This window comes from Cucurbita maxima, unplaced genomic scaffold (assembly GCF_002738345.1).
Source record: "Cucurbita maxima cultivar Rimu unplaced genomic scaffold, Cmax_1.0 Cma_Scf00012, whole genome shotgun sequence".
Classification (NCBI taxonomy): domain Eukaryota; kingdom Viridiplantae; phylum Streptophyta; class Magnoliopsida; order Cucurbitales; family Cucurbitaceae; genus Cucurbita; species Cucurbita maxima.
This window is the reverse complement of record NW_019272028.1, coordinates 4,895,859-4,920,605: the sequence shown is the minus strand read 5'-3', so window position 1 is coordinate 4,920,605 and position 24,747 is coordinate 4,895,859. Positions and strand designations below refer to the sequence as shown.

At 33.1% G+C, this 24,747-nt stretch overlaps 4 protein-coding genes across 4 annotated transcripts; 1 reads left to right on the top strand and 3 right to left on the bottom strand.

The window, feature by feature from the left end:
• Positions 1 to 58: 58 nt before the first annotated feature.
• LOC111487692 (B3 domain-containing protein At2g32645-like) lies at positions 59 to 1,819 on the bottom strand. Its single transcript, XM_023135189.1, has 2 exons — positions 1,731 to 1,819; positions 59 to 1,158 (listed from the first exon to the last, which is right to left on the bottom strand). Exon 2 carries the CDS (start codon positions 1,119 to 1,121, stop codon positions 387 to 389), a length of 735 nt encoding a protein of 244 aa, XP_022990957.1. The 5' UTR covers positions 1,122 to 1,158; positions 1,731 to 1,819; the 3' UTR covers positions 59 to 386.
• Positions 1,614 to 6,086, bottom strand: LOC111487690 (MACPF domain-containing protein At1g14780). The gene is made up of 8 exons (XM_023135188.1): positions 5,731 to 6,086; positions 5,392 to 5,633; positions 3,360 to 3,564; positions 3,206 to 3,280; positions 2,926 to 3,109; positions 2,671 to 2,837; positions 2,529 to 2,593; positions 1,614 to 2,426 (listed from the first exon to the last, which is right to left on the bottom strand). The coding sequence occupies exons 1-8, from the start codon at positions 5,965 to 5,967 to the stop codon at positions 1,754 to 1,756; spliced, it is 1,848 nt and encodes a 615-aa protein (XP_022990956.1). The 5' UTR covers positions 5,968 to 6,086; the 3' UTR covers positions 1,614 to 1,753.
• A 4,525-nt stretch (positions 6,087 to 10,611) lies between these two features.
• Positions 10,612 to 11,829, bottom strand: LOC111487756 (vacuolar iron transporter 1-like). Its single transcript, XM_023135281.1, has 4 exons — positions 11,502 to 11,829; positions 11,329 to 11,414; positions 11,095 to 11,209; positions 10,612 to 11,010 (listed from the first exon to the last, which is right to left on the bottom strand). Exons 1-4 carry the CDS (start codon positions 11,741 to 11,743, stop codon positions 10,713 to 10,715), a joined length of 741 nt encoding a protein of 246 aa, XP_022991049.1. The 5' UTR covers positions 11,744 to 11,829; the 3' UTR covers positions 10,612 to 10,712.
• A 4,515-nt stretch (positions 11,830 to 16,344) lies between these two features.
• LOC111487613 (G-type lectin S-receptor-like serine/threonine-protein kinase At1g34300) lies at positions 16,345 to 19,108 on the top strand. Its single transcript, XM_023135075.1, has one exon. The coding sequence runs from the start codon at positions 16,570 to 16,572 to the stop codon at positions 19,048 to 19,050; it is 2,481 nt and encodes an 826-aa protein (XP_022990843.1). The 5' UTR covers positions 16,345 to 16,569; the 3' UTR covers positions 19,051 to 19,108.
• Positions 19,109 to 24,747: the final 5,639 nt, after the last annotated feature.

Genomic DNA, 24,747 nt, shown 5'->3' with positions numbered 1-24,747 from the left:
TATGAAACAAAAAAAAAAAAAAAAAAAATATGTTATTATTAAATGTTAAACACTCTATTTTTATGGTTGGTATTAATTTATAGAAGTTAAAAGAGAAGATGCGTAGCTATATTGGGGTTGTTCTATTGTTATTATTATTGTTGAGATGCGGAAACACGAGCATGAACATTTATTTCAAAAAGGCAAAAAATATCATTAATTTTACAAAATATAACAGAGCCCGACAACGAGTACAATGCAATAGTTGTTGTCACCAAAAAAACATCATACTATTATTATACGTCCTTTATAAAAACAAAAAAAAATATGGTAATCTTGGTCAGTCTTGGTTGGTCACATGAAATTAAGAAGCAGCTCCACTCCTATCAGTATCCAAAATGAGAGCTTCAAGCAGAAGCAGTGGTGGCATCAAGCTTAACCATGGCGAAGCAGAGACGAGAAACCATGGTTTGAGTTTCAGCCTCAAATTCATCCTTTCTGAAGCTCCAAAGCTGGACGTGATCTCCGCTTTTGAACCCATTCTGTTCCACCAATGAATTCCATTGTGTCATTAAACAGTAGGAATCCCCGCTCCCGATCTTCCACAACTTCAAGCAAATGCTGCTCTCTCGGAGAAGAGGATCCACTATCATTACATTCATCCCTTTTTTCCCCCCGTTTTCCTGTTGCTTTAGTACCCTCCTCTCCTCTTCCGTTGCAAAATCCACTTTGAGTTTCTTTGCAGGGAAAGATAGTCGCCCGTGATTCTTGTTCATATCAGTATCTTGCAGTTGTTTTTGAATTGCCAGTTGGATTTGGTACGCCCCCATCTCCCCAATTCGATCTCTCATCGCCGCCGGCATGTCCGGAGTGGTCGGAAAGGGGGTTTGCTTACACCTCTTCTTCCTGGGTTTTCTTTCAGTGATGGGTTTTGTGTTAGTGGTTCGAAGTGGAAGATAGGCAGAGGGAAGGACATGAGTGACAGAGTTGGAGAATGCAATCAGAATGGTAGCGCACTCCATCATAGAGATTGAATGTTTGGTAATAGCAGAGCCGGAAGAACCCCTCTTTCTTCGAGGAATGTGAACTCCTAGGTCCAAACCAAGAAAAGAAATCTCGTTTTTAAGTCTTCTCAAACCCATAGCTGGATCGCAGAAAACAGAGCACGTAAACCTTGAGCTGCAAGCAAACAGAGATGAGTAAGTGGAGCGGCAGTGAGAGCCGAGAGGTGAAGGGTATTTGTTAACGGCGCTGACTCAAATTTTCCTAAATTGATTCACATCCTAAACCACTCCGATGCCGTTGGATTGAAATCTGATTAAGGAAATTCTGAGGACAATCATCTTCTTAGTGCGACTCTGCGAAACAGAGGAGTATTTTTTTTTTTTTTCTTTTTTTTCCATAAATGCTCTGTTTCTAACGGTAACAAAAAGAGACAGCTAACTCCGTTCACTCCACTAGCTTGCATTTAATTTGTAACAAAATTAGAGTTTAATCCCAATGGTAATATTGCTGTCTAAGACTGCGCTCCACTCTCTGAATCACCACGAACAAGAACAAGCGGCTGATGTTTGTAACTGAAAAACATTTAAAAAAAAAAAAAATTGACAAATATATGTGATGATTCAACAGAGTCATAGATTAAGGGTTCTACTCTCCATGTTGACGTAGATTTCTAAAAAGGAGCTTTGAATCTAATTACATTACATTAAATTAATAATTACATATTTAAGAGACTGGCTTAAACTCACCAGCTTCTATTCTCTTTTGAACTTCATTGCTCATCGCCACTAGTTTCTGAAACCACATGCACCAAACCGAACTTAACATGCAAACAAATCTTACCATTTTCCAAGTTCAGCCTTGCTCCGATCACCACCCAATGCCCCGGACTGTCCTGCGGCCCTTTACGCATCTCCGACAACTCCACGAATTTCACTAGCTTCTGAGCCTGAAGCGGCACCGGCGGGCCATGGTGAAAAATGCCCGAATCGACAATGACGGTAGCGGGGTCGGGTGGCTTCTTCTTGGGGGCAGAGGCGGAGCCGGAGAGGGAGGTGCTGATGGCAGAGAAGATGCCAGACTTAGGGGAGATGTCGGAGGAGTGGCGTGCCCAATTCGTTTGAACGACGTAGGAATTAGAGACCTTGGAGTAGAGGAGGCCGAGATGGAGAGCAGCCTTTGAGTCGTGATGTTTCACGACGTGGAGTTGGGCTCCGGTGACAATGAAGGCTGCTGGGGTCGGGGTGGCAGTGGCGGTGGCCCAGGTGGGGTCGTACTTGACCGGAGCTGTAGAGACGTAAGAGAATTTGTTGCGATTGAGAGGCTCGACGTAGCGATCATCGGCGACGTGTAGTGAAGAATGCCAGAGGGGAGGGTTATGTTGAGTGATATTGTTTTGGAGAAGAATAGGAGTAGTTTGAAGATGTTGGATATGAATTGCCAACCTGCAAACCGAACCGCTTTAAGTTATAACCTATGATCAATCAAAAGTCAGAGGATTGAATTCCGACCAAAAAAGTCAAATGTGAGTAGTAAATATTTATTACCTATTAGATTTGATGCCCTCTAGATACAATCTCAACCCCGTGACTGGTTTGTTCTCTGATGTAACCTGTAAATTATAATGAATCAAATCAAATTTGAACTATATATTAGTATGATATCATTATATAGATAGCAATGGTTTACCTGAGTAGTATTTACATAAAGTTTTGGACCCATCAAGTTAGGTTGAAGATAAGGAGAAGTGGTAATGTTGGGAGTTGGTCCTAAAGGAAGGTCATTATGAATGGGTGCCCAAATCTTGTGCATTTGAAAGTCCAAAAAGTACTGCAAATCTGCTATAGGAGGCTTGTCTACAACCGAACAAAAACGCGTATGATAATCCAAAGAAACGCCAATTAACACGAGATGAGAGCTACGGGGAAGAAATTGCATACGTACATCGAAGATAAAGATTAATGGCATGGGAAAGAAAGCCCTTGCCAGGAATGCGATCAAGAAGGGAGATGATCGGAATGAACTGAAAATGAATTGCGTCGGGCGATTCGAGCACGGTTGGGAGCCACTCGCAATGGGTACTTGCTGTTGGACTCCCTCCTTTCTTTGAAGTTATCACTATTATTCCCTACATGAAAACAATCCACAAACAAAGACTCATAAATCACAAAACATATATAGAAGCTTTTGATATGTATGGACTTTGTGGTTGTGTTGAACTTACGTCTTTTGCACTGACGGAAGAGAAGTTGGCATAAGCCACGAGCTTTGGATCAAACAAGTTGAAGGCCTGTGGTAGCTGCAGTAATAATATATGAATTTTATAACTTGTTCTTGCAAAGTGTAGGACTTTGTGTGAATGAGAAGGAAGTAGGTACCTTGGTTTTGTGATGGTCTTTGGGTTTTGAATGTGGAGGAGGAAAAGTGCAGGCGCCGGTGAAAAGCTGATCTCCCAGCTCTTCCAAGTGGCTTTTCAGCTCGGAAGGTTCCAAATTGGAGGACTTGTCTTGCCTTACTAGAACCACGTCGTGCCCGCCGATGCTGAGCCCAACAATTATATGAGTTCCATACTTTTCAATGAACCTGAGAAAAATTATCCCCTAAAGTTACTTCTAAATCATAAATAGGTTAAAGAGGGTTTTATCAAACTATAGAGACTATTTACAAAACTCTACCTTCCTCCGAACTCTACAATGTATGGTTTCGTATATTGATGAACTAAATTTCGAAATGTATTAATGAAATAAATGTTGAGGATTGTTGGGATGGATTCTCACGTTGGCTAATTTAGAGAATGATTATGAGTTTATTAAAGAACATATCACTGTTGACATACAATTTTTTGGAGAAGTTTAAAGCAAAACTAAAAAAAAAAAAGTAATATATATTCAAAGTGGACAATATCATATCATTGAAAACATATAAAATGTGAGAAAGAGAAATAAATAGTATAGTATGTGTTGTTTTTCCTTGGCTAATTTCCTGGAGACCGAGTATAAGTCTAGGTCTCTGTTCATTATTTGCTGACTATTAAAAAGAATATATAAATGATTTCTAGAACTTGGAGGAAGAATTGGAAACTGCATGAATAAGAACAAGAACACTACCAGTTGAGNTATTTGACCATCAAATCCATTAAAGGAGGGGCTGCTAATAAATTTCTACTCTTGAAATTTGTGAACCAAAAACAAAAGCATACCAGCCATTCGTATAGTTGACTTTCTTGTAAGAATCAAGGCTCCAGATTTGTGTTTATACACCTTCACCAAACTCTAACCAATCATTATTGGTTGATATGAAATAAAATATACACCATTTCTTCGTCCTTTTTTTTTTTTTTTTATGGGTTAATGAATATATTAATAAAATTATAATTTTAGACACCAATTTAATGATTTAGTCAAACTTTTTTTTTTTTTTTTTGTAATTTTTGTAATTTTGGAAATATTTTAAAAGACAGATCGGAAAATAAAGAGAGAAAAAAAAAAAAAAAAAATCCAACCGCTAGCTGTCCTTGATAGATGAAGGTCGGGTAAGCTTAACAAGTGTTCCCACTTGCTTCACACACTATATTCCTAAGTTTTTTCGCACAAAAAAAAAATAATAATAATAATAATAATTAAATTTAGCAGTTTTTATATTATATTCGCCTATTTGTTATGTGATATAAAAAGTACAGATTAAATAAAATAAAATAAAACAAGTGCTTGTAATTATGGAATTTAAGATTTTAGTATCTTTCCACAATCATTTTGTTATTTACTTACTAACATAACCCTTATTTAAAATCAAATCAAGTGTATCTTTAAAACCATTTTCTTCTTCAATATCATTACTATTAAATCCAAAGTGGTTGACTAAGATAAAGAACTAATCCTCCTTACACTTAAAATTACTATTTAAAACCTACTACTTTATTTATTTTAAAACATTCATCCAACATTTGAAAATTATTACATATTTTTTATAATATGTTTTTTAAAGTTTAATAAATAGATTACGATAAAAAAAAAAAAAGTGGTTTAATTATTATTATTTTTTTTTTTTATTGTAAGAGTGGATTAATTCATTTCATTTATTAAAATATTTTCGTTCTCTTTCTATTTTAGGAACATTAAATTTTAAAGGAATAATGGAGTCCCACGACATGCATATATGTTGGATTTTGATAAAAAGAAAAAAAAATGACGATTTTTAACAGGGAAAAAAATAATAAAACGTTAGTTATAATATTTTAAGCAAAATATGAATTAATTTTTAATATAGAGATATATTAAATTAAAAATTAAGACGCCAACTTAACAAGAAACATGGGGAGACGTGCGAATTAGAAATTAATTTGAATATAGATAATTGAATTTAGTTAATAATTATTTTATAAAACAGTGGAGATAAAATTTGGAATGGTACCTTGCGATGGCGGGGGGATCCCAAGAGGTCGGTACGGCGGCGCGGACCTCATCGGAGAGGCGGAGCGGATAGCGATCAATGTGAGCGTTAAAGAGACTGATGAAGTAACCGTCAAGCCCTAAGCATTTGGTGTTCTCCGCATCCATCGCCCAACACCCGCTCTGGAATCCGAACATCGCATTGAAGGAACCGGACGGAATTTTTCCTGGAATCGAACATTTCCGATTGAAAAGTTCCGACATCTGCGAATCGCAGTCGCCATTGATTCCGATATGAATCGAATTTCAGAAACATCGAAAACAGAGGAGAAGAGAATAAGAAATCGATTTAGGGCTTCACCTGATTGAAGTTGAGGATATCAGACTGGTAGCGAGTCCGATCGCCTCGATCGCATTTGATATCGATTGAGATGTCCTTAACAGCGCCGAAGCCAGGAACGATTAGATCTCGTCTCTGAGCTTGGTTGAGCAGGACGAGCCTGTGTTGGCCTTTGCAGTACTTGAGCTTGAAATCGGAAGTCAGATCAAAGCCTTTACCGAGGCTGGCGAGAGCGGCGTCCACAATTCCATCTCCCATTCTGTTGCTCTGTGTTGAGAAGCAGAGATTAATGGCGGTAGGAGATTATCTTCTTTTGTTTCTGATTCTCTCACTTAATGCAAATTTTGTTGACGAGGTCATCTCTCTCTCTCTCTCTCTCTCTCTTTTTTTTTTTTTTTTTTTTTTTTTTTTTTTTTTTTTTTTTTTTTTTTTTTTTTTTTTTTTTTTGCTTAGTCAATTAAGCGACTTCAAATTTTATTATTCTTTATATTATATTAAAATAAAATAACTTCTTTTGCTTTCTTACCATTTTTTATAAATAGTAATTCATTTAAGTTGGTATCAATTTAAGAGGAAAGCTATAATAATAAAATCTGGAGGTATTTAAGTAAATATGTTTTTTAAAATTCTTTAAAATTTTATAATTATATCAAGCTAACATATTATTACCATATTATTATCATTTTAATGTTCGATAGTCAAATTTCTGCTCTTGCAATTATTAAACTAAAAAAATTCATTTTTTCACTCATTATGGGTCAAAAGAAGAATGAGCTAAGGTAGAAATGAGAACTAGAAAAAAAAGGGCTTGACCAAAGTTGTCCCAAAGTTTGATTGGGGGCATCTGTCATGCACGCCCCGAGTCTTGGTATCACTTAGTTTAATCTTCCTTTTGACTTAAATTGTAAAGAAAGTTATCGAGCTTTTCTATTAAAATATCAAGAAAATTTAACATTTGTTGGGTAAAAAATCATACTTAAATAAGAATTTTATGTCTATGGCTTATGTTTACGAGTTCAAAAGTTTGAATTAATACCGCTAACAAAATTAACAAAGTTGCACCTTCGAACAATCAAATTTACGTATCGATCGATACAATACTCTCTAAAACTATTTGAACATAGTTCATTGTAGTCAAACGTCATTATTAAGTATATTATCCAAGCTTGCCAATGAAGTTGGCACAAGAGGCCTATGTGAACGTGAAAGAGGTCAATGTGAAACTTGTAGTTAGTCAAATTTCAAGTCGTAGAAAAAGGCAAATAATATCGCTTGTGTGAAAGAGGGGAAGCAAACACATTTTATTACAAAGAGACAATACGTTAGGTCCCACAAGATAATCTTTGTCGTGTATACATAAAATACCCATAAATCGACCTTTCGTGTGTGTGATAGTATGATCTGGATAGTTCGATAGCATAAATGTTGAAAATACTATCATGGATTTGAATTCTCCTACTATATGTCTTAAAAAACGTTTTAATTTTAACATAGCTCTTTGAACACATATCTTAATTTATTTATGATTAACGCTCTCAATTGCTCTTTTTAAAGACTTATTCAATAAGTCGATTAAAGAAGTCAAAACACATCTTCGTTATTTAAATGTTGATTGTAAAACCTACTCTTCATATATATTATTAGTCGCTTGATGTGCATAATATTGTATTTTAGTTATTAAACGTATGACATAAGCTTACACTCAACAAAATTAAAATTTTGTATTACATTGGATAATTATCCAATACATGAATTAATCTTTTAATTTTATTGAGTATTTTATATTTAACCAATAAAATTCGAGTACATGTCAACTACGTTGAGCTATATTTACTTTGTCTTTTAACTTATATGAATTGATGTACAACGACTCATGCTCAAAATTTAGACCAAGATTTTGATAACCCTAACGTTTCTCTGTAACATGGTCACGTTATTCTTATCTTGAATTGTTTTTATGAGCTAAAACTATTCTCATAGACTATACACGAGTTCTTTTAATATGTCTTGCACTCACTCAAATGTTTTATGAGCGAATACTATTTTCATAGACAATCATGTTTAACTTTGAAGTTCTTATGAGTGAGATATCGAAAAGAAAAGTAGATGTAGTTGATATAAATAATAACTTTTTTATTTATTAAGATATAATATGAACATTAAATTAAAAAGCAAGTCTAAGACTATGAATTGGTAAACACAAAAGCTTTATAATTTTGTCGTCTTTTTTCATTCAAGTCTTTAGCTTTTCTAATGGTTTGAAGACAAGTTCCAAACTTTATAGTTATGATGTCATTGTTTGTGTGCAATAATGGCTACTACACAGCAACTTCATATTTCACATTTGAGTACCCATTTCAAAGTATGAGTAAGGAACCTACCCATCGTTAAATATTCTAAATAAATATTTGTATCAAATTCCCAACATTTGTTATAATATAGATGAACAGAACTAAAACATATGATTGGCCCCATCCATATCATTCTAAAACTATAATAAATTCTTTTATGACATTTAGACTATATAAGTGGAGTTAAAATTATTTAATACCAAACTCAAAATATAAATTAATAAAATCAACACTTTAACTTCCAAACTTTTGGCTATAATTTTATAATATAACAGATCATATTTTATTTTTAAAAAATCATTAGTAATGAATCCTCCAACCACAATTTTTTTTTTTTTTTTTTTTTTTTTTTTTTTTTTAATGATTCCTCAATATTAACATTTACCTTTTTCATACAAATTTGTGGAAGGAATTTTCATATGATTCGATAATCTAATTTGTCTGTCTGAACTATCGATACTCAATCTAAATTAACGAAAATTGAATGGAGTTTAGGTTAAATCTAAAAATTTATATCATTTTGGAGATTGATATGTTTTTAGTCGGGTTGACTTGAAAATAAGATTACAATCTAATCCAACCATACTCTACTTTTAAGATTATTATAAAAATTAAGAACCATAGATGTTTGATACGAGTTTTATGAGATTTTAGTTGCTAATGTAAGTGGATAAATATGTGTTAAGGATATTTTAGTAAAGGCAAATATATCTATGGTTGTTATAATTTATTTAATTATAAATAGATGAAAAATCGTCCTTAATATATTATTCTAAATAAAAATAAATAAATTTGATATTATATAAAAATAAAGAGGGAGCAATGAATGTGAAAAGGACTACGTAGGAAAATTACCATTATGTGTGAAAGGAGGAAAGGAAGACACACAAGTCTTTGCTTTGAAATTTGGAGTATAATTAATTTAGGATAAATTTTTATGGGACCTCCTTTTTCTATTTTTAAAATCTAAAATAATGGTTAGTTTTAAATATTATTATTATGATTATATTTTTCCAAATATCTGGGGGTATTCTTCACTTCTTCTTTTGACTTTTATCTAATATCAAATTTTTCAATACCTACTGCTTCTTTCACGGTTACTCTTCACTTCCGTAATTCAAATTTCGTGCGCTAGGACTCATTTTGTACGTCTCTTTGAAAGATGGGCGTAGGGATCTGTTTTTATATCTCAAACGTTCATGGCTCTCGCTTTTCCAATCCTAATTTCAAATACAAGTTTGGTTAATTAATCATAGTTTTATTTATTTATTTTCTATGTTACAATATTGAATTTGTTTACAACCTATTTCTTCCGAGTTTATTTTAGGTTTTTGTTCAATAACAATTTTTTTTTTAAATTACAAAATTGAAAATATTCTATTCGTAATGGGCCAATGCCACTTGGGCCATTGCAAAAATTTACTCTTTACTTTTTTTGTTTCTTTTAAATCGGCCTCACCATATTAATATATATTATAATCTCTACACAATAATTAATCGGTTATAAATAATTAATTAATAATTTTTTAATATTTAATTTCAATCATTTTAATAAGATTTTATTTATAAAAATAAATTAAAATATAGATTCAAACAAACTTTTATTTATTTATTATAATTGGTTAAGTATTAATTTTGGTAAACTAAGATTAGTTAGTTAATTTATTAATTAATTAACTATATTGAAAATACAATTACAAATAAAAATATAAGCAAATTAAGAAAGGGAGACAAAAATAAAACTCATGATTTTGTAACGTCATTGAATACTATAATATAAATGATTATTGGGAATACATTATTTCCTAATATTTATTTATTTATCATTAACCTTTAAACTCTAAATTTTCAATGTGTGGCAAATTACAAGAAGGGGTAGTAGGTTGCGAGTTCGATTTATGTCTCCTCCATCTTGTTTCGTTATGTTTCATACAAAACAGATTTTAAATTAATCTTAAATCACTTGAGATCTCATATTAATTTGGAGAACGTAAATAAACATTTTTTACCAGAATGTGGAAACCTCTCCCTAAGAGATGACGTTTTAAAATCGTGAGGTCGACGGCGATACACAACGGACTAAAGTGGACAACATCGGTTAATGATGGTCTTGGACTGTTATAAATAGTATTAGAGCTAGATATTGCGTGATGTGCTAGCGAAGACGCTGTGCCTCCAAGAGAGGTAAATTCTGAGAGGGGAACAAAACATTTTTCATAAAAGTGTGGAAACATTTCTATAACAGATGCGTTAGTGAGTTTGAGCTGTTACAAATGGTATCAGAGCCACACACTGCATGATGTGCTAGAGTGGATGCTAGCCCCCAAAGGGGTATATTGTGAGATCGTACGAAACATTCAAACCTCTCATTAGGAGACATATTTTAAAACAGTGAGGTTGATGGTTTGTGAGATTGTACGAAACATTCCTTATAAAAGTGTTTAAGTGTGTGGAAACCTCTCCCTAAGAAATGCGTTTCAGAATCATAAAGTTGACGGTAATAAGTAACGAGCATGAACCAAATTAGACCATATTTGTTAATAGTAACTCATATTTTAAATTTTGAAATCAATTGATTGGCTTGTTTTATGAACAATAGAGAGCATTTACACAGCCACAGCCAAGTTTTATTAGGAATAATAGGCTTAACAACTAGACACGAAACGCCTTTGCAATAAGGAAAGCAGCGGCGGATGCAATGGCTCCAATAAACGCTGTTTGTAAGGCACTCATTATGGGACGATTGCCAGTGAAATGCCCCTTTGCAAACCCGAACACTAGCAGTGCTATTATGGTTACTATCACAGAGGCAACCACACCATCTTCAGCTGCCTCGAACACCATGTATGGCGACAACGGCACCAACCCTCCTATTATGTACGACGCCGCTATTGTCATTGCGCTAATTACAGCCCTCTTTGGGTCTGGCTTTTCCAAACCCAGTTCAAATCTGCGCCCATCAACAACACTCTTAATTACTTTACATCATCATTCAACCCAACCCTTTTTGTGAATTTAAACAAACCTTACTTACTTCATCATGAAATCAACCCATGCTTCAGGGTTCCTTCTAAGAGCTGCAACCACTGGCTCATATTCATGGGCTTCAACCCCATACTGTGCCAAGATATCTGCTACTTCAGCTGCCTCTGAAGTTATTAAATTACAATAAACTATTAATCCATAATTAAATAAGCAATCCCACGTCGACTAATTAAGAGGCCTTTTTCGGAAATCATTCTCTAAAAGTAAAGCCAAACTCAATTACCTGTGTCAGGAACCTCAATCACCTCATCTTGTTCCCTCTTCAGTTCTCTCATGTAATGATCAGCCTCACTTTTAGCTGCAAGGTATCTGAAAATGAAAAAACTCGATCCTTTCTTAGTTATTTGGGATTTTAGGAGTAAAATGTAGGAAAGAAGTTGGAGAGGATATGCATACCCGCCGAGTCCCATGGAGATGGCTCCGGCAGCAACTTCAGCAATGCCGGCAATGAGGATGATGCTGGAGGTAACATTGGCACCGGACAGCCCCGCTGCGAGGGCAAAGGGCACGGTGAGGCCATCGGAGACGCCGATGATAATGTCGCGGACGACTTCGCTGGACATGAAGTGCTTCTCCTCATGGTGTTGGATGAGAAGCCTCTGCTTCTCAGGATCTAAGGAGGCAGCAGCTTCCCCCATTATGGTGATGAAGGAAATGGGGAAGTGGGTGTGAAGAAAAAGCAAGGAAATGGTCAGATTTATAGCTCAGAAAAGGTGTGGCGTGCAGAGATGGGACTGGATCGGAAGAAAAGTTGGTCAAAACAAATTGAAATTCAAAAATTAATGTTAATGACACATTTTGTTAAGTAGAAGGATTTAATTTTGGTATGTGGTTAGATTTATGGTAACAAGTATCATACAAATTTGATTGAGATATTTACCAATTGGGTAAAAAAATGAAAATGAAAACTCAACCGATTGGATAAGAATCATTTAGGTAACAAATTGAAGAGATGAAAATGTTAGGCAGAGGCTCCACTGGGCGGGCGTGTGCTACCCACAAGCCTTAAATCATAAGCTTAAGGCGTGTGCTACACACAAGCCCTGCCATTTTCAGGACCAAAAACCCACTCCAAAATGTGACCAAATTAAACCTTTCACATTTTTTCCTTTTTTTCCTTTTTCTTTTTTCGAATAAATTAATTCATCAAAATCATTTAAAATATTTCTTTTTCTTTTCTTTTCTTTTTTTAATAAAGAAATATATTATTATTATTTAAAAAAAAAAAAAAAAAAAAAACTGATGGTGAAAAAGATTGGGAGAGAGTGGAGTGGGAAAAAGTTGTGTATAATGAAAGGGTGTAAGTGTGACCCCAGTGGGTAGTGGATTGGCTACCTGGTGTTTGTTCTTTTTGGCTGATAAAACTTTAACCCTTTTGGAATCGAATCTTTTTGTGCTATATATATATATATATATATATTTGATGCACATTATTGCATTACTTATTCATTTATGATCTTTCGTCAACAAGAGTGGGTAAATCTTTCTCTAATAGATTCCCTACATAATAAATCAAATGAGATAATATTTATTAGTGGTGGACTTGGATTATTACAAATGATATCAAAACTAAACAGACTGTATACCAACGAGCTAAACAAAGTATTTTTTATAGGGGTATGAAAACCTCTTCTTAATACACTGTTTAAAATTGTGAGGCTGACGGAGATATGTAACGAGCTGGAAGTTAAACATATTCGATCTTGAGAGTTCTATAACAAACCCTCATGATAAATACAAAACTAAATTATAATAGTTAAATAGTTTAGATGCTTAATAAAAGTATAAACTTTAAAAATATCATAAATGCATGACAAAATATTTGAGAATGTGGGTTGGCGGAGAAAAAAGGGTTACGAAACTTGAGTGAAAGCAGAAAGAAAGGCAATGAAGCATTATTGTATGAGTTGAGACAAAAAAGTAAAGGAAAAGGAGTGTGGGCAGCACGTTGTGATTGATCCTAATACCCTTCTCTCTCAATTTTTATTTTTAATTTACATTCAATTGTTTCAACTATATATATCGTTAAACATTGAGTATATCTTCCTCTATCCGTTGTATAAACGTTCCTAGTTATGAGTACAACGAACGAAAGAACTAACGATGAAATAGTAACGAGACTCCACACCATAAGATGATGTGCTATCTTATTGGGCATCTTTTTTGGAAAAGCGTGGCTATGACACAAAAGACTTTTAAGCGTTTTGTCTGCAACAAAAGCAAATGAATGCTTTGCAGCTGTCCATCAAAAAGAAAAGAAAAGAAAAGAAAAAAAAAAAAAAAAAACCCAAATGCTAAAATTTACGGGAGATATAAACGCTATTTACCTTTGGGCTTTGACTAATGAACATCCCAGGCCCAGGCCCAAACCTAGTGACGTAAAGCCCAGATATTAAGTGAAATACAATTAATAATTTCAATATCATTTTCAATTATTATTATAATAGCACCAATTCTTTGTTCTCAAATAAATTTTATAATTGATATCACAAGTTAAATGTGTAATCATGGCCAACTTTTGGCAACCATTATTAAACAAATTAATTATAGTTTAATTAAGCGATACATTTACTCATTTAAACAAAACATTTATATCTCATTTAATTCTGTAACTGATTTCCATTTTTACAGTCAAATTAGGAATTTAAAACCTATTTTAAACAAATTACTATGTCTTATTTTAAAAAATGAAGTAAAAAGAACCTTTTGTGTTTTTTTTAGTCAAAAGTTAAGTTTATTTGTATGTTTAAAATGATTCAAGATTGACATGACTAATTTTACTTGTGGAGTGATTCTGTAACGGCTCAAGCCCACTGCTGCTGGCAAATATTATTCTCTTTGGATTTTCCCATGACATTATTGATTTCATATGTGGAGTGATTATGTAACAGCCCAAACCTACCGCTAACCGATATTGTCTCTCTCTTTTAGACTCCTCCCAAAGTTTTTAAAACACGCATGCTAGTGAGATATTTTCACACAGTTATTGGAATGCTTCCCCGTTCTTCTCCTCAACCCATGTGAGATTTACTATGTTACTAATTTTTTTAATTTTTTTTTTCAAATTATAGGATGAAATATTTAAGTAAAAATCAGATTATATTAAAAAAGAATTTTAACAGTAAAGTCATTAGTAAACTACATGTTTTTATTAAGTAGGAAAGGTCAAGTTTCCTTGTGTGCGTGTGTATATATATATATATATTGCTAGTTGTGCTTTAAAATAAAGAAAAAAAGAACTCAACTAAACAATATCTAATAATGACCCATTTCAATAATTCGCCATCAAATTGTAATTGTTTATTAATAAAATGGATCAGAGTTCATTTTAATTTTCAAAGTCTTTTTTTACGGAAAATTTCAAAGTTTGTCGCATTTACGACATAATAATTATAATAATGAATATGTATATATATACTAAGTATGAATTTTGCAGCAATTAAATCCTTTGAATATTTAAATTATTATTCTTTGAGTTTGTAATAAAAGATACTTTTTCTTTATTTTTAAAATAAAATATACCTATTTAAGTTAAATTAATAAAAATACCTAAAGTATTTATAAACTTAAATATATATATATATATATATATATATATATATATATATATAAATACACTTAACAGTTCATTTTCTATTTTAAAAATATTATTAAACTTTTAATAACGTCTAAAATGTAACCTCTTACAATTTTTTACTTAATTTAAGGTCGCCTCTCTATATATATCATGAACATTGAATGTGAACATACTCCATTTAAATTTTCACAAAACGTCACCTTCATTTTAAAACACATTCATAGACTTACTGTTTCGAAAACACATTTAAAAATGACATAACAAAAGACTGAATAAGATAAGTAAACGTTTAAATTTAAAACATCTTATTCCAGCCTAAGTCTAAGAAAATAAATACGACTAATCTATGCATGTGACATGGTTTCGAATTGCGATGTCGTCGTCAGCTGTACATGAATGTCTTACCTTAACATGAAATAGAGGTAGCACATGACTTAGTATTTAAAGAAATACTCAGTAAGTGACCCCACTATTGAAGTTAAATGCAAGAACATGCGAATGCAATGACATGATCTATCATATCAGTTTCTTTTCCTATAACATTATTGTGAATGTTTGTTTAATCCACCGCACCTAAAATGGTGTGAAAGTTATCTTATTTATAATCAAATGAATTACAAGGATATGGAAATAGTAATAAATGGAAATAACAATAAATGGAAAGATACCTATGATAATAAGGCAAATATTAGATATTTGTATTATAATAAAATATCAAATATAATATATATGGTAAACTATAATTTATTACTAAATATCCTTAACAGTTTGAAGTTAAATGCAAACTATTGAATGCAAGAACATGCGAATGCAATGACATGACCTATCATATCAGTTTCTTTTCCTATAACATTATCTTAACGGACAGCTCGGATGTGTATCATATACTCTACACACAGCTTGTATGTGCGAGTATAGGCTCACCAGATAGTTCGCACACAGTTGGGCCCCTTTTCCCAGGCGAGCCTAATTTGGTAGCTTCTTATGCTAGACACCCATTAGAATTAATAACCGTCATTATGTAAAACATAATGATACTTCACCTGCCTAGTGGTATACGCATCCATACCCTCGTGATGGAATAGGGGTATCCCCTATGCATGAGTACACATAATGCATAAGATCTCAATATTTTTCCGTTTTTGCTATCGTTTTTCTACTAGTTTGTATATACAATCTTTTTATTTTCTATTTTGTTTTTTTTATGGGAACCATCGTTGAAGAGAGGGAAAATGATAGAGGTCAGTAAATAAGTATTAAGGTATTTTTAAAAATTAAAAAAATTGAAAAATATTAATGAAAGTTTAGAAAATTTAAATGTATCGTGAAACTTCTTTTTTAAAATCTAAATTAATGATAAAAATATTTTTTTTAAAATTTAACGGTATAATTAAAATTCCTCGAAATTTAAGAATAGTTTTAAGGAAAAGGTAAAATTAAAAGATATTTTATTAATGTAGCAGAGGTTATTTTTTCTTCTTCCTGGAGTTCGTTAAACACGGAAGAAAATATGAATAAGATGGTTAAAAAAATAAAAAATGATATAAAATATTAAAGTAATAAATAAAGGTCGGCGCTGCGGCCAAGGTTGAAAGCCTACTCGTCACTGGAGGGAGCTGCGGCCAAGGCCTATTCGACGAAGCTGCCGTGAAGGCCTGTGGGTGGATGAGAGAGAAACTCGTGTTTTCCCACATGCTCCATTTTTATTACCTTACTTCAGTCATTCCATCATCACAACTTCAAAAACCGCCGGCGGCGTTGTGTGATTCTAATTCTTCTTCAAAATTATTAACAAATCCTTAGTTGACCATACCTATTTCTTCTATCTTCTTCAACCTCCAACTAAATCTCTCTGCCTTTTACCCGCTGATTTCTCAACCCTTAACAATGTCTCTCCTTCTCGCCCTCTCTGCTCTTTTCTTTCTCTTCTTCACATCTCCATCTCCGGCTGCTTCCCAGTCGCCGCCGAATCCCCGCAATTTCTCCGCCTTCTCAATCTCTCAATCCCCATGGCGTCCAACCCAAAATCTCCTTCTTCTTTCCCCCAATTCCCTTTTCGCCGCCGGCTTCCGGCAACTCCCAGAAAACTCCAATCTCTTCCTCTTCTCTGTTTGGTACTTCAACATCTCGACAGACGCTGTCGTTTGGTCTGCCAATCGTCTTTCTCCAGTCAACCGTTCGGCGTCTCTCACCATCACCGCCTCAGGTCAGCTCCGTCTTGATAACGGCTCCGGCCGCAATCTCTGGCCTTCAAACGCTGTTTCAGCGAATTCAAATTCGACCCAATTAATCCTTCGCAATGATGGTGATTTGATTTACGCCACATGGGAAAGCTTCCAATTCCCTACCAACACCATTTTGCCCAATCAGACATTGAACGAAACCACCATAGTCTCCAACAACGGCAAATATGCGTTTGAGAAATCCGTGAATTTGACGTTTGATAAATTGATGTACTGGAATTCCGGTAACCCCTTCAAGGATTTTGAAAATAATGGCAAAATCAACAGAGATAATCAAAACCCGATTTACCCAAATGATTATAACACGACCCGGCTGAGGAAATTGGTTGTTGACGATGACGGGAACCTCAAGATTTTCAGCTTCAACCCGATTCCCCGGCGGTGGGATGTGGTTTGGCAAGCGCACGTAGAGTTGTGTCAGATCTATGGTACTTGCGGCTCAAATTCTATCTGTATGAGTAGTGGCAGTTACAATTCCACCTACTGCGTCTGCGCTCCCGGGTTCAGCCCTGATCCTCGTGGCGGAGCACGGCGAGGATGCCGTCGGAAACTCAACATATCCAAGAAAGTTAAGTTTCTTCAGCTCGATTTTGTAAATTTCAGAGGTGGGGTTCAACAAATTTCCCTGCAAACCCCAAATATTTCAGTCTGTGAAGCGAATTGCTTGAAGAATTCGAGCTGCGTGGGGTATACATTCACCTACGACGGCAGCTCCCAGTGTGGACTTCAGCTAGACAATTTGTCGAACGGGTTGTGGTCGCCAGGGATGAAGATAGCTGCCTTTGTAAAGGTCGACAATTCGGAAACAGATCGGTCAAATTTCACTGGAATGATGTACAAACTCCAATCGACATGCCCAATCCGCATCAGCCTCCGGCCGCCGCCGGACAACACAGACAACACCACCAGAAACATATGGATAATCGTCACCATATTCATCGCGGAACTAATTTCCGGAGCGGTTTTCTTCTGTGCATTCTTGAAGAGATTTATAAAATACAGAGACATGGCTCGCACGCTTGGTCTAGAATCACTCCCCGCCGGTGGCCCGAAACGGTTCACTTACGACGAGCTGAAAACAGCCACCAACGACTTCTCGAACAGCGTCGGAAAAGGGGGATTTGGCGAAGTCTTCAAAGGGGAGTTGCCGGACAAACGTGTCATCGCCGTTAAGTGCTTGAAGAACATTACCGGCGGCGATGGCGACTTTTGGTCAGAAGTCACCATCATCGCCAGAATGCACCATCTCAATTTGCTTCGATTGTGGGGATTCTGCGCCGAGAAGGGTCAAAGAATGTTAGTCTATGAGTACATCCCCAATGGATCCCTCGACAAATTCCTCTTCACCAAGCCTCCACCGTCCGATTCAACCGATACAGATCAAGAAACGGCATCTCTCGATTGGGGTATCCGATACCGAATCGCCATTGGAGTCGCCAGAGCAATCGCATACCTACACGAGGAATGCCTCGAATGGGTGCTACACCGAGACATAAAACCCGAAAACATCCTTCTAGACAACGATTTCTGCCCGAAATTATCCGATTTTGGGCTGTCAAAACTGAGGAAAAACGACGAGACGGCGGTGAGTATGTCTCGAATCAGAGGGACGCCCGGTTACGTGGCGCCAGAGCTCGTGAAATTGGGTTCGCATTCGATCACGACAAAGGCGGATGTGTACAGCTTCGGAATGGTGCTGCTGGAGATTATCAGTGGGACCAGAAATTTCGATACGAAAGGATTAGCGGTGGAGAGCGCATTTTGGTACTTCCCGAGCTGGGCGTTCGAGAAAGCGTTCGTGGAAGAGAAAATCGAGGAAGTTTTGGACAGTCGGATTAGGAATCAGTACGACAGTGGAGCCCATTTCGGCATTGTTAATCGTATGGTGCAGACAGCGATGTGGTGCCTTCATAACCAGCCCGAGATGAGGCCGCCGATGGGTAAGGTCGTCAAGATGTTGGAAGGGAAGTTGGAGATTCCACTTCCAGAAAAGCCCTCAATTTACTTTCTTTCAGAAGGGCAGGAAGGTCATAAACAGCCCGTGCCCATGGGCGACGTGGTCCAGTCCGTCGATTCAATAGATCGTACCGAACTTGATTATAGTTCAACTAGTCAAAGCTTATGATAAATCCTGGATCAACTTGTGATTATAAAACGTTTAATAGATATAGATTTATGATTAAGATTTTGTCCTAAGATTGGAGGGGCTTGACTTCTTACCTTAAAAATTTATATAATTAAAAATGTTAAATATAAGTCAGCTCTATCAATACCTCTTTCTTAAATGTGTGCCAATCATCTGGTAAGTTGGTTTCTACCGGTACTTGTTGTGTGAAAGATGGATCGGCAAACTCTTTGAACTATGTTTTTTTGCCGATTCTTTGAATTTGAGTATATCAGTTTCATTTTTTTGAACTCGTCCCAGACAAAAGAAGAAATCACCTCTTAAATCTAGTATTATTTCTTTCACGAACACACATAATAAATTTTAAAAAAAATTACAATCTCCTTCAAATATAAATGAAGTTGTTTCATACAAATAACTTAATTATTTCCTAATAACATTATGAGTAGAAAAACATTACCTTCTCCGCAGGTAACATTTATTGGGACCACACAAGAGGATAGGTCTCCTCACTAACTAGTTACTCATAGTTGACTATATTATCACATCAAATGCAATAATCGCATTAATATTTTTTTAATTATTTTATTAATGTAAAATTAAATAAAGTATGATTATTAGAGCGTTTTTTTATATATATTTTTTTAATTAATTAGAATGGAGTAGTTAAATAATATGATATCAGAATACTTTATTTATTTATTTATTCAAATTATTATACCTGAAAAAAATTTAATACCTGGATTAAAATAAATGAATTTTAAAAAAGTAAAATGTTAAATTTTAAATTTTTATAGAAAACAGGTAATAGTGATGATATAAATACTTTTAAATGAATAAAAAAAAAATCCCGATTTTCAAAATAAAATCTATTTAATTAGATAATATTATTTATTTTATTTTAAAATGACATAAAAAATTCACATACATACATGACTCTTCTTGATTTCATTCGATAAAAAACACACCTACACAAACTCGATTCTCATTTTATTCTCTCAAATATGATCGGACAAAAAATCATGAGTAATTTAGATATGAGTTTTATTTAGATATTAGTTAACGTTAAAAAAAAAATCACCGAAAATCAATTTGGATAACATTTACTCATTCTCGTTTTCATAAATTTTATGGTCAAAAAATTACCAACAAAAATGCTTACTCTCAAGAAGGATATAGAGAGTCAACTTGAATTCCAAACCAATTTTTTTTACGAGCTAAAAACAAAAATAATATTCAATATTTTTTCCATATATATATAAAAAAAAAAAAAAAAATTTGCAAATGGAATCAAGATTACAATTGTAATGACCCTAATTTACTTGTGAAATAGAGTTGCATATCTTTCTATGCGAAAACATTTATTTAAAATCATTCATAAAACGATATCATAAATTTAAACGTTCCATTCAAAGTCTTAAAACAAAATAACGAAAAGTATTTGATGTAAAATATAAATAAAATCAAAGAAAAGATTAAAACGATGTCCTAGTCTAACCTAAGATCTAAGAAATAAAAATGTCCCAATCCAAACATAGGTTCCATGATCTTCAACACGGGTACCTTGCCATGCCTGAGATATAAGAATAGCATAAGACTTGAGTATTTTAACAAATACTAAGTAAGTGACCCAACTATTTGATCACGAAATGCAAACACATGCAAAATGATTAGAACTATCATTTAAAACCGTCTTGTTTTAGGCGGATTTCCAATCGGAGCAAATTGGATGTGTAGTACTACTCTACACACGACCCACACATGCGAACATGAGCCCATCAAGAGGGCTCACACACCCTCTAGACTTGTTGGTCGGGCTAGCTCTCTAGTGTTGTTATTGGGGACACCAGGAGGGAATAACGACCGTCATAGCATCATGATAAACATGATGATCATTTCCATCTCAGAGTGTACACATCCTTACTCATCATAAATGAAAAGTATCTCGATGCACGTGAACATACAATTATGTCTAAGGTCCCCATAATTTTCCATTGTAAATAAGTTACGCAAGACAACTCCATTCCTTCCTCACCTATTATACTTGGTAATATGCGTGCATAAACTCTTAAAAATCATTTCATTCGTAGCATAACTTTAATTCATAGCTTAGGGATTGTGCATCATAAAATTTCTTATTTGAAAACACATCATAGCATGTCATAACATATCTAACCTAACATAATAATATCATATTACATCATGACATCTCATAACATAATTTGACATTTCATTTATATCATATCTTGGCATGTCATAGTGACAAATATCATAACATCAAACATATCAACATATCACACATATGATACGTGTAGGGCCGCAGGACATGTGTCATCATACATAAAGCAATTATTCCAACCAAACGGATAATAGAGCTAATTACTTGATTGACCTATGCTGAAGTTACTAATTATTCTTTACACTAGCCTTAATCTGCTCCTCAAGTTCCAATTTAACTTAAGATTTATTGTCTGACCATAAAGATTAGCCATCTTGTAGTCCAATTGAAGGTAAAGAAATATTCGACCATATATATATATATATTTTCAAGTATGTCCCTATTAGTATAAATCTTGACATTTAATTTCTAAAAATTAATTAATTAAAGGACTGATTTTACAGCAATAATTTGGACAACCATGAAAATTTTAAAAAACAAGTATCATGAGTTGTCCCACAATAATTGGTCCTCTGTTTGTTGGTACCCTACAAATTAGGGCAACTCAAGAAATGTGACCATCACCCACTGTTTTTTGAAAATAAATAAATAAATAAATAAACAAATCTTTGTTTATATTTTCTGCCAACCAAACATAATTTAATCCCTTCCCTCCTGTCCCAAATCATCAATAAAAAAAGAAAAAAAAATCTTAAATTTTTAAATTTGAAAAATAGACCTCTGAATTTTACTCAAAATTAACTCTGGGGACGAAAATTATGTTCAAACTTCATTCATGAAAATTATGGTGAGATAAAGAAAGTTGCACGTGACAAATACATGAAAAGCTCGGTTGGGAAAAAAAGAAAAGAAAAAAAGAAAGTTAATTCAATTCCTCTACTTTTAAAATCGTAAAACTTTAATTTTTAAACTTTTACCGTGGAATAATTTAGTTTTTATACTTTCAAATATGTAACAATTTTAATCTCTAGGTAAAAAAAATTAAATGATGATTTTTGGTAGTGATTTTTATAGAAAAATCATTTAAACTCTAATAATACTCAATGTGGTTTTATTGTTAGCTTGGTTGGCGAATTGTACGATGTATGATGGTGCATACCTCGTGATCCTTGCACGTATCATAACAATGATTGTGATGCTTTGTTATGTCATGTTATGTTGTGCTACATCATGTTTGTAATTTATGCTATAATGTTATTATGTCATGTCCTAGAATCATGTTTATGGTGTTGATCATCTATGATACATAAACCTCAATTCACCGTGTCATTAAGCTATGTAAGTATGAAAGGTTTGACAAGAATATGTATGCATGATTCGTAGGCTTGTTATGTTGTTACTTAATAGAGGTATGATTTTCATCATAAACCTATGTCATGATTTTAAGTTATTGGGACCTTATGCATTGTTGTGTATCATATGCATTGGGCTACTTCCCTGTTATGATTAGTGTAGACCCATACCTTACGAAATTTATATTCACTATGATGTTATGCAAATCCTTTTCTTTTGTTGGTTTCTAGTAGGTCTATGTGTGCGTGCGTGAACCATGTGTAGAGAAGTAGTACATGTCCAACCCTATCCAGATTGAAAAGTAACTTAAGGGGCCATGCCATGATGTTTTTATAAAAGGATAGGTCCCTTCATATTGCATGTATTTGATTTCCTGACCCATACACAGTATTTTTAAAGGCTCAAATCACAATATTTAGTACGTAATTCAATTAATATAATTTTTACTGGTGTATTTTTTTAGAAAAAAGGTTTTTTTTTCTTTTATGTATCTATTTACTTTTAGTTAAATATATTACCAAACACATTTTAAACAATTATATGTTTTTCCATCCTTTTCTCTTAATTTCTCTCTCCTATTTTTTAGAATTTTATTTTTAAACCATTAACAAATAAAATTTGTATGAATAATATTTTAGAGAGGTTAAATGGATAATTACTTTATTTAATATTAGCCATTTTCATTTATTTCTTCTTCAATTTTTTTTCCTATTTAGAAAGAATGTGATAAGAAATTATTCCAAAAAAAAATAAGATTCGGGTTATCTTGTTGATCGAATATGATAAGATAAAATTACTTGCTAAATATTCGAATCACTCCATAAAAGAGATGGATTAGGTTAAGCTTGAATAAATTTAAACATACAACTTAAACTCCAGTCAAAATTTGGAGCGAATATTCTCATCCATTTATGCTTTCTTAAAAATAAATAAATAAATAAATAAACTAATTCTTTTGATTTTTTTTTTCAATTATATAGTTAACTTTCATCTAATATTTATTTAAATGGTTAATTCCTATATGTTAATTAAATGAATAATTTGATATTTTAAAACAAAAGAATATAACTTATAGTTCTAACATTCAACCCATTCAAAAATATCAAATTATGTACCTCATTATAAAAATTTTAAATCGAAGTAGGGTTAGGGATGGAAACCAAAAACATTTTCCAAGCTTTCGAGTATTTTGTTTTCACTCTCTCCCTCATTTCCAGCCTATGCCAACCACGTCGGAAAAATAGACATTATAATGTGGCATCAATGTCACATCAAAAAAGTTATATGAAAAAAGATAGGGTCCAATATCTCATTTTAAATTTATTAAAAAAAAAAGATCATCCAATTACATTGGTATACGACCAGAAAAATTCTGGTACAAATCAAGCAAGTAATGAGATTTGAGTATCACGGAGTGAGGTGTGAAAATAGTTGTCTACATATATCAATAATAGCCGAGGTCGGAAAGATATTAATTGTTAGTGAATAGAAAATGAAGAATTAAATAATAAGGATAATGTTAGTGATTAAGAGTTATTATTGTTTGTGTGTAGGAATATTATCAAACTTTTATTATACCCAATAATGATGTGTGTCAAATAGTCTACTCATCCTCTCAACTAACTTTTACTTAATACCAATATTTAATAATAATAATAATAATAAAAGAAGAACAATGAACTATGATATTCTTTTTATTTAATCATTGGCCATCATATAAAAAGCCATTTATAAATACATGTAACAAAAAAAAAATAAACGTTTTTTTAACCTAAAATATAGCAGGGAATTTTGTTTTTTAAATAATATTTTTAAATAAAATAAAATTAATTATTTAATTTGTGTTTAGTATAATAAAATATTTTTAAAATTTAATATGAAAAAGATTTTAGAGTTGTTTTTTAAGAAAATGAGGGTTCAATTATTTAAAATTGATTTTTAAGAGCTTTAATTTCAAATATTTTGAAATTTACGGAGTATTTAAATTTTAATGTACTAAATATATAATTTTTATGGTTAAATTTTTTAGATTTATGTAGTATTTTGGTTTAAATTACTTTTTTAATTTTAAAAATGTTAAAATAGGAAAAAAATACCTAATAAGTATATTTTTAATAAAAAAATTAAAATGAAATGCCAGAAAAAAAAAGGAATTTAAAATTAATGGACTAGAAGTGTATTTTTTTTTTTTTTTGAAAATTATATATATTAATTTAAAAACTCAG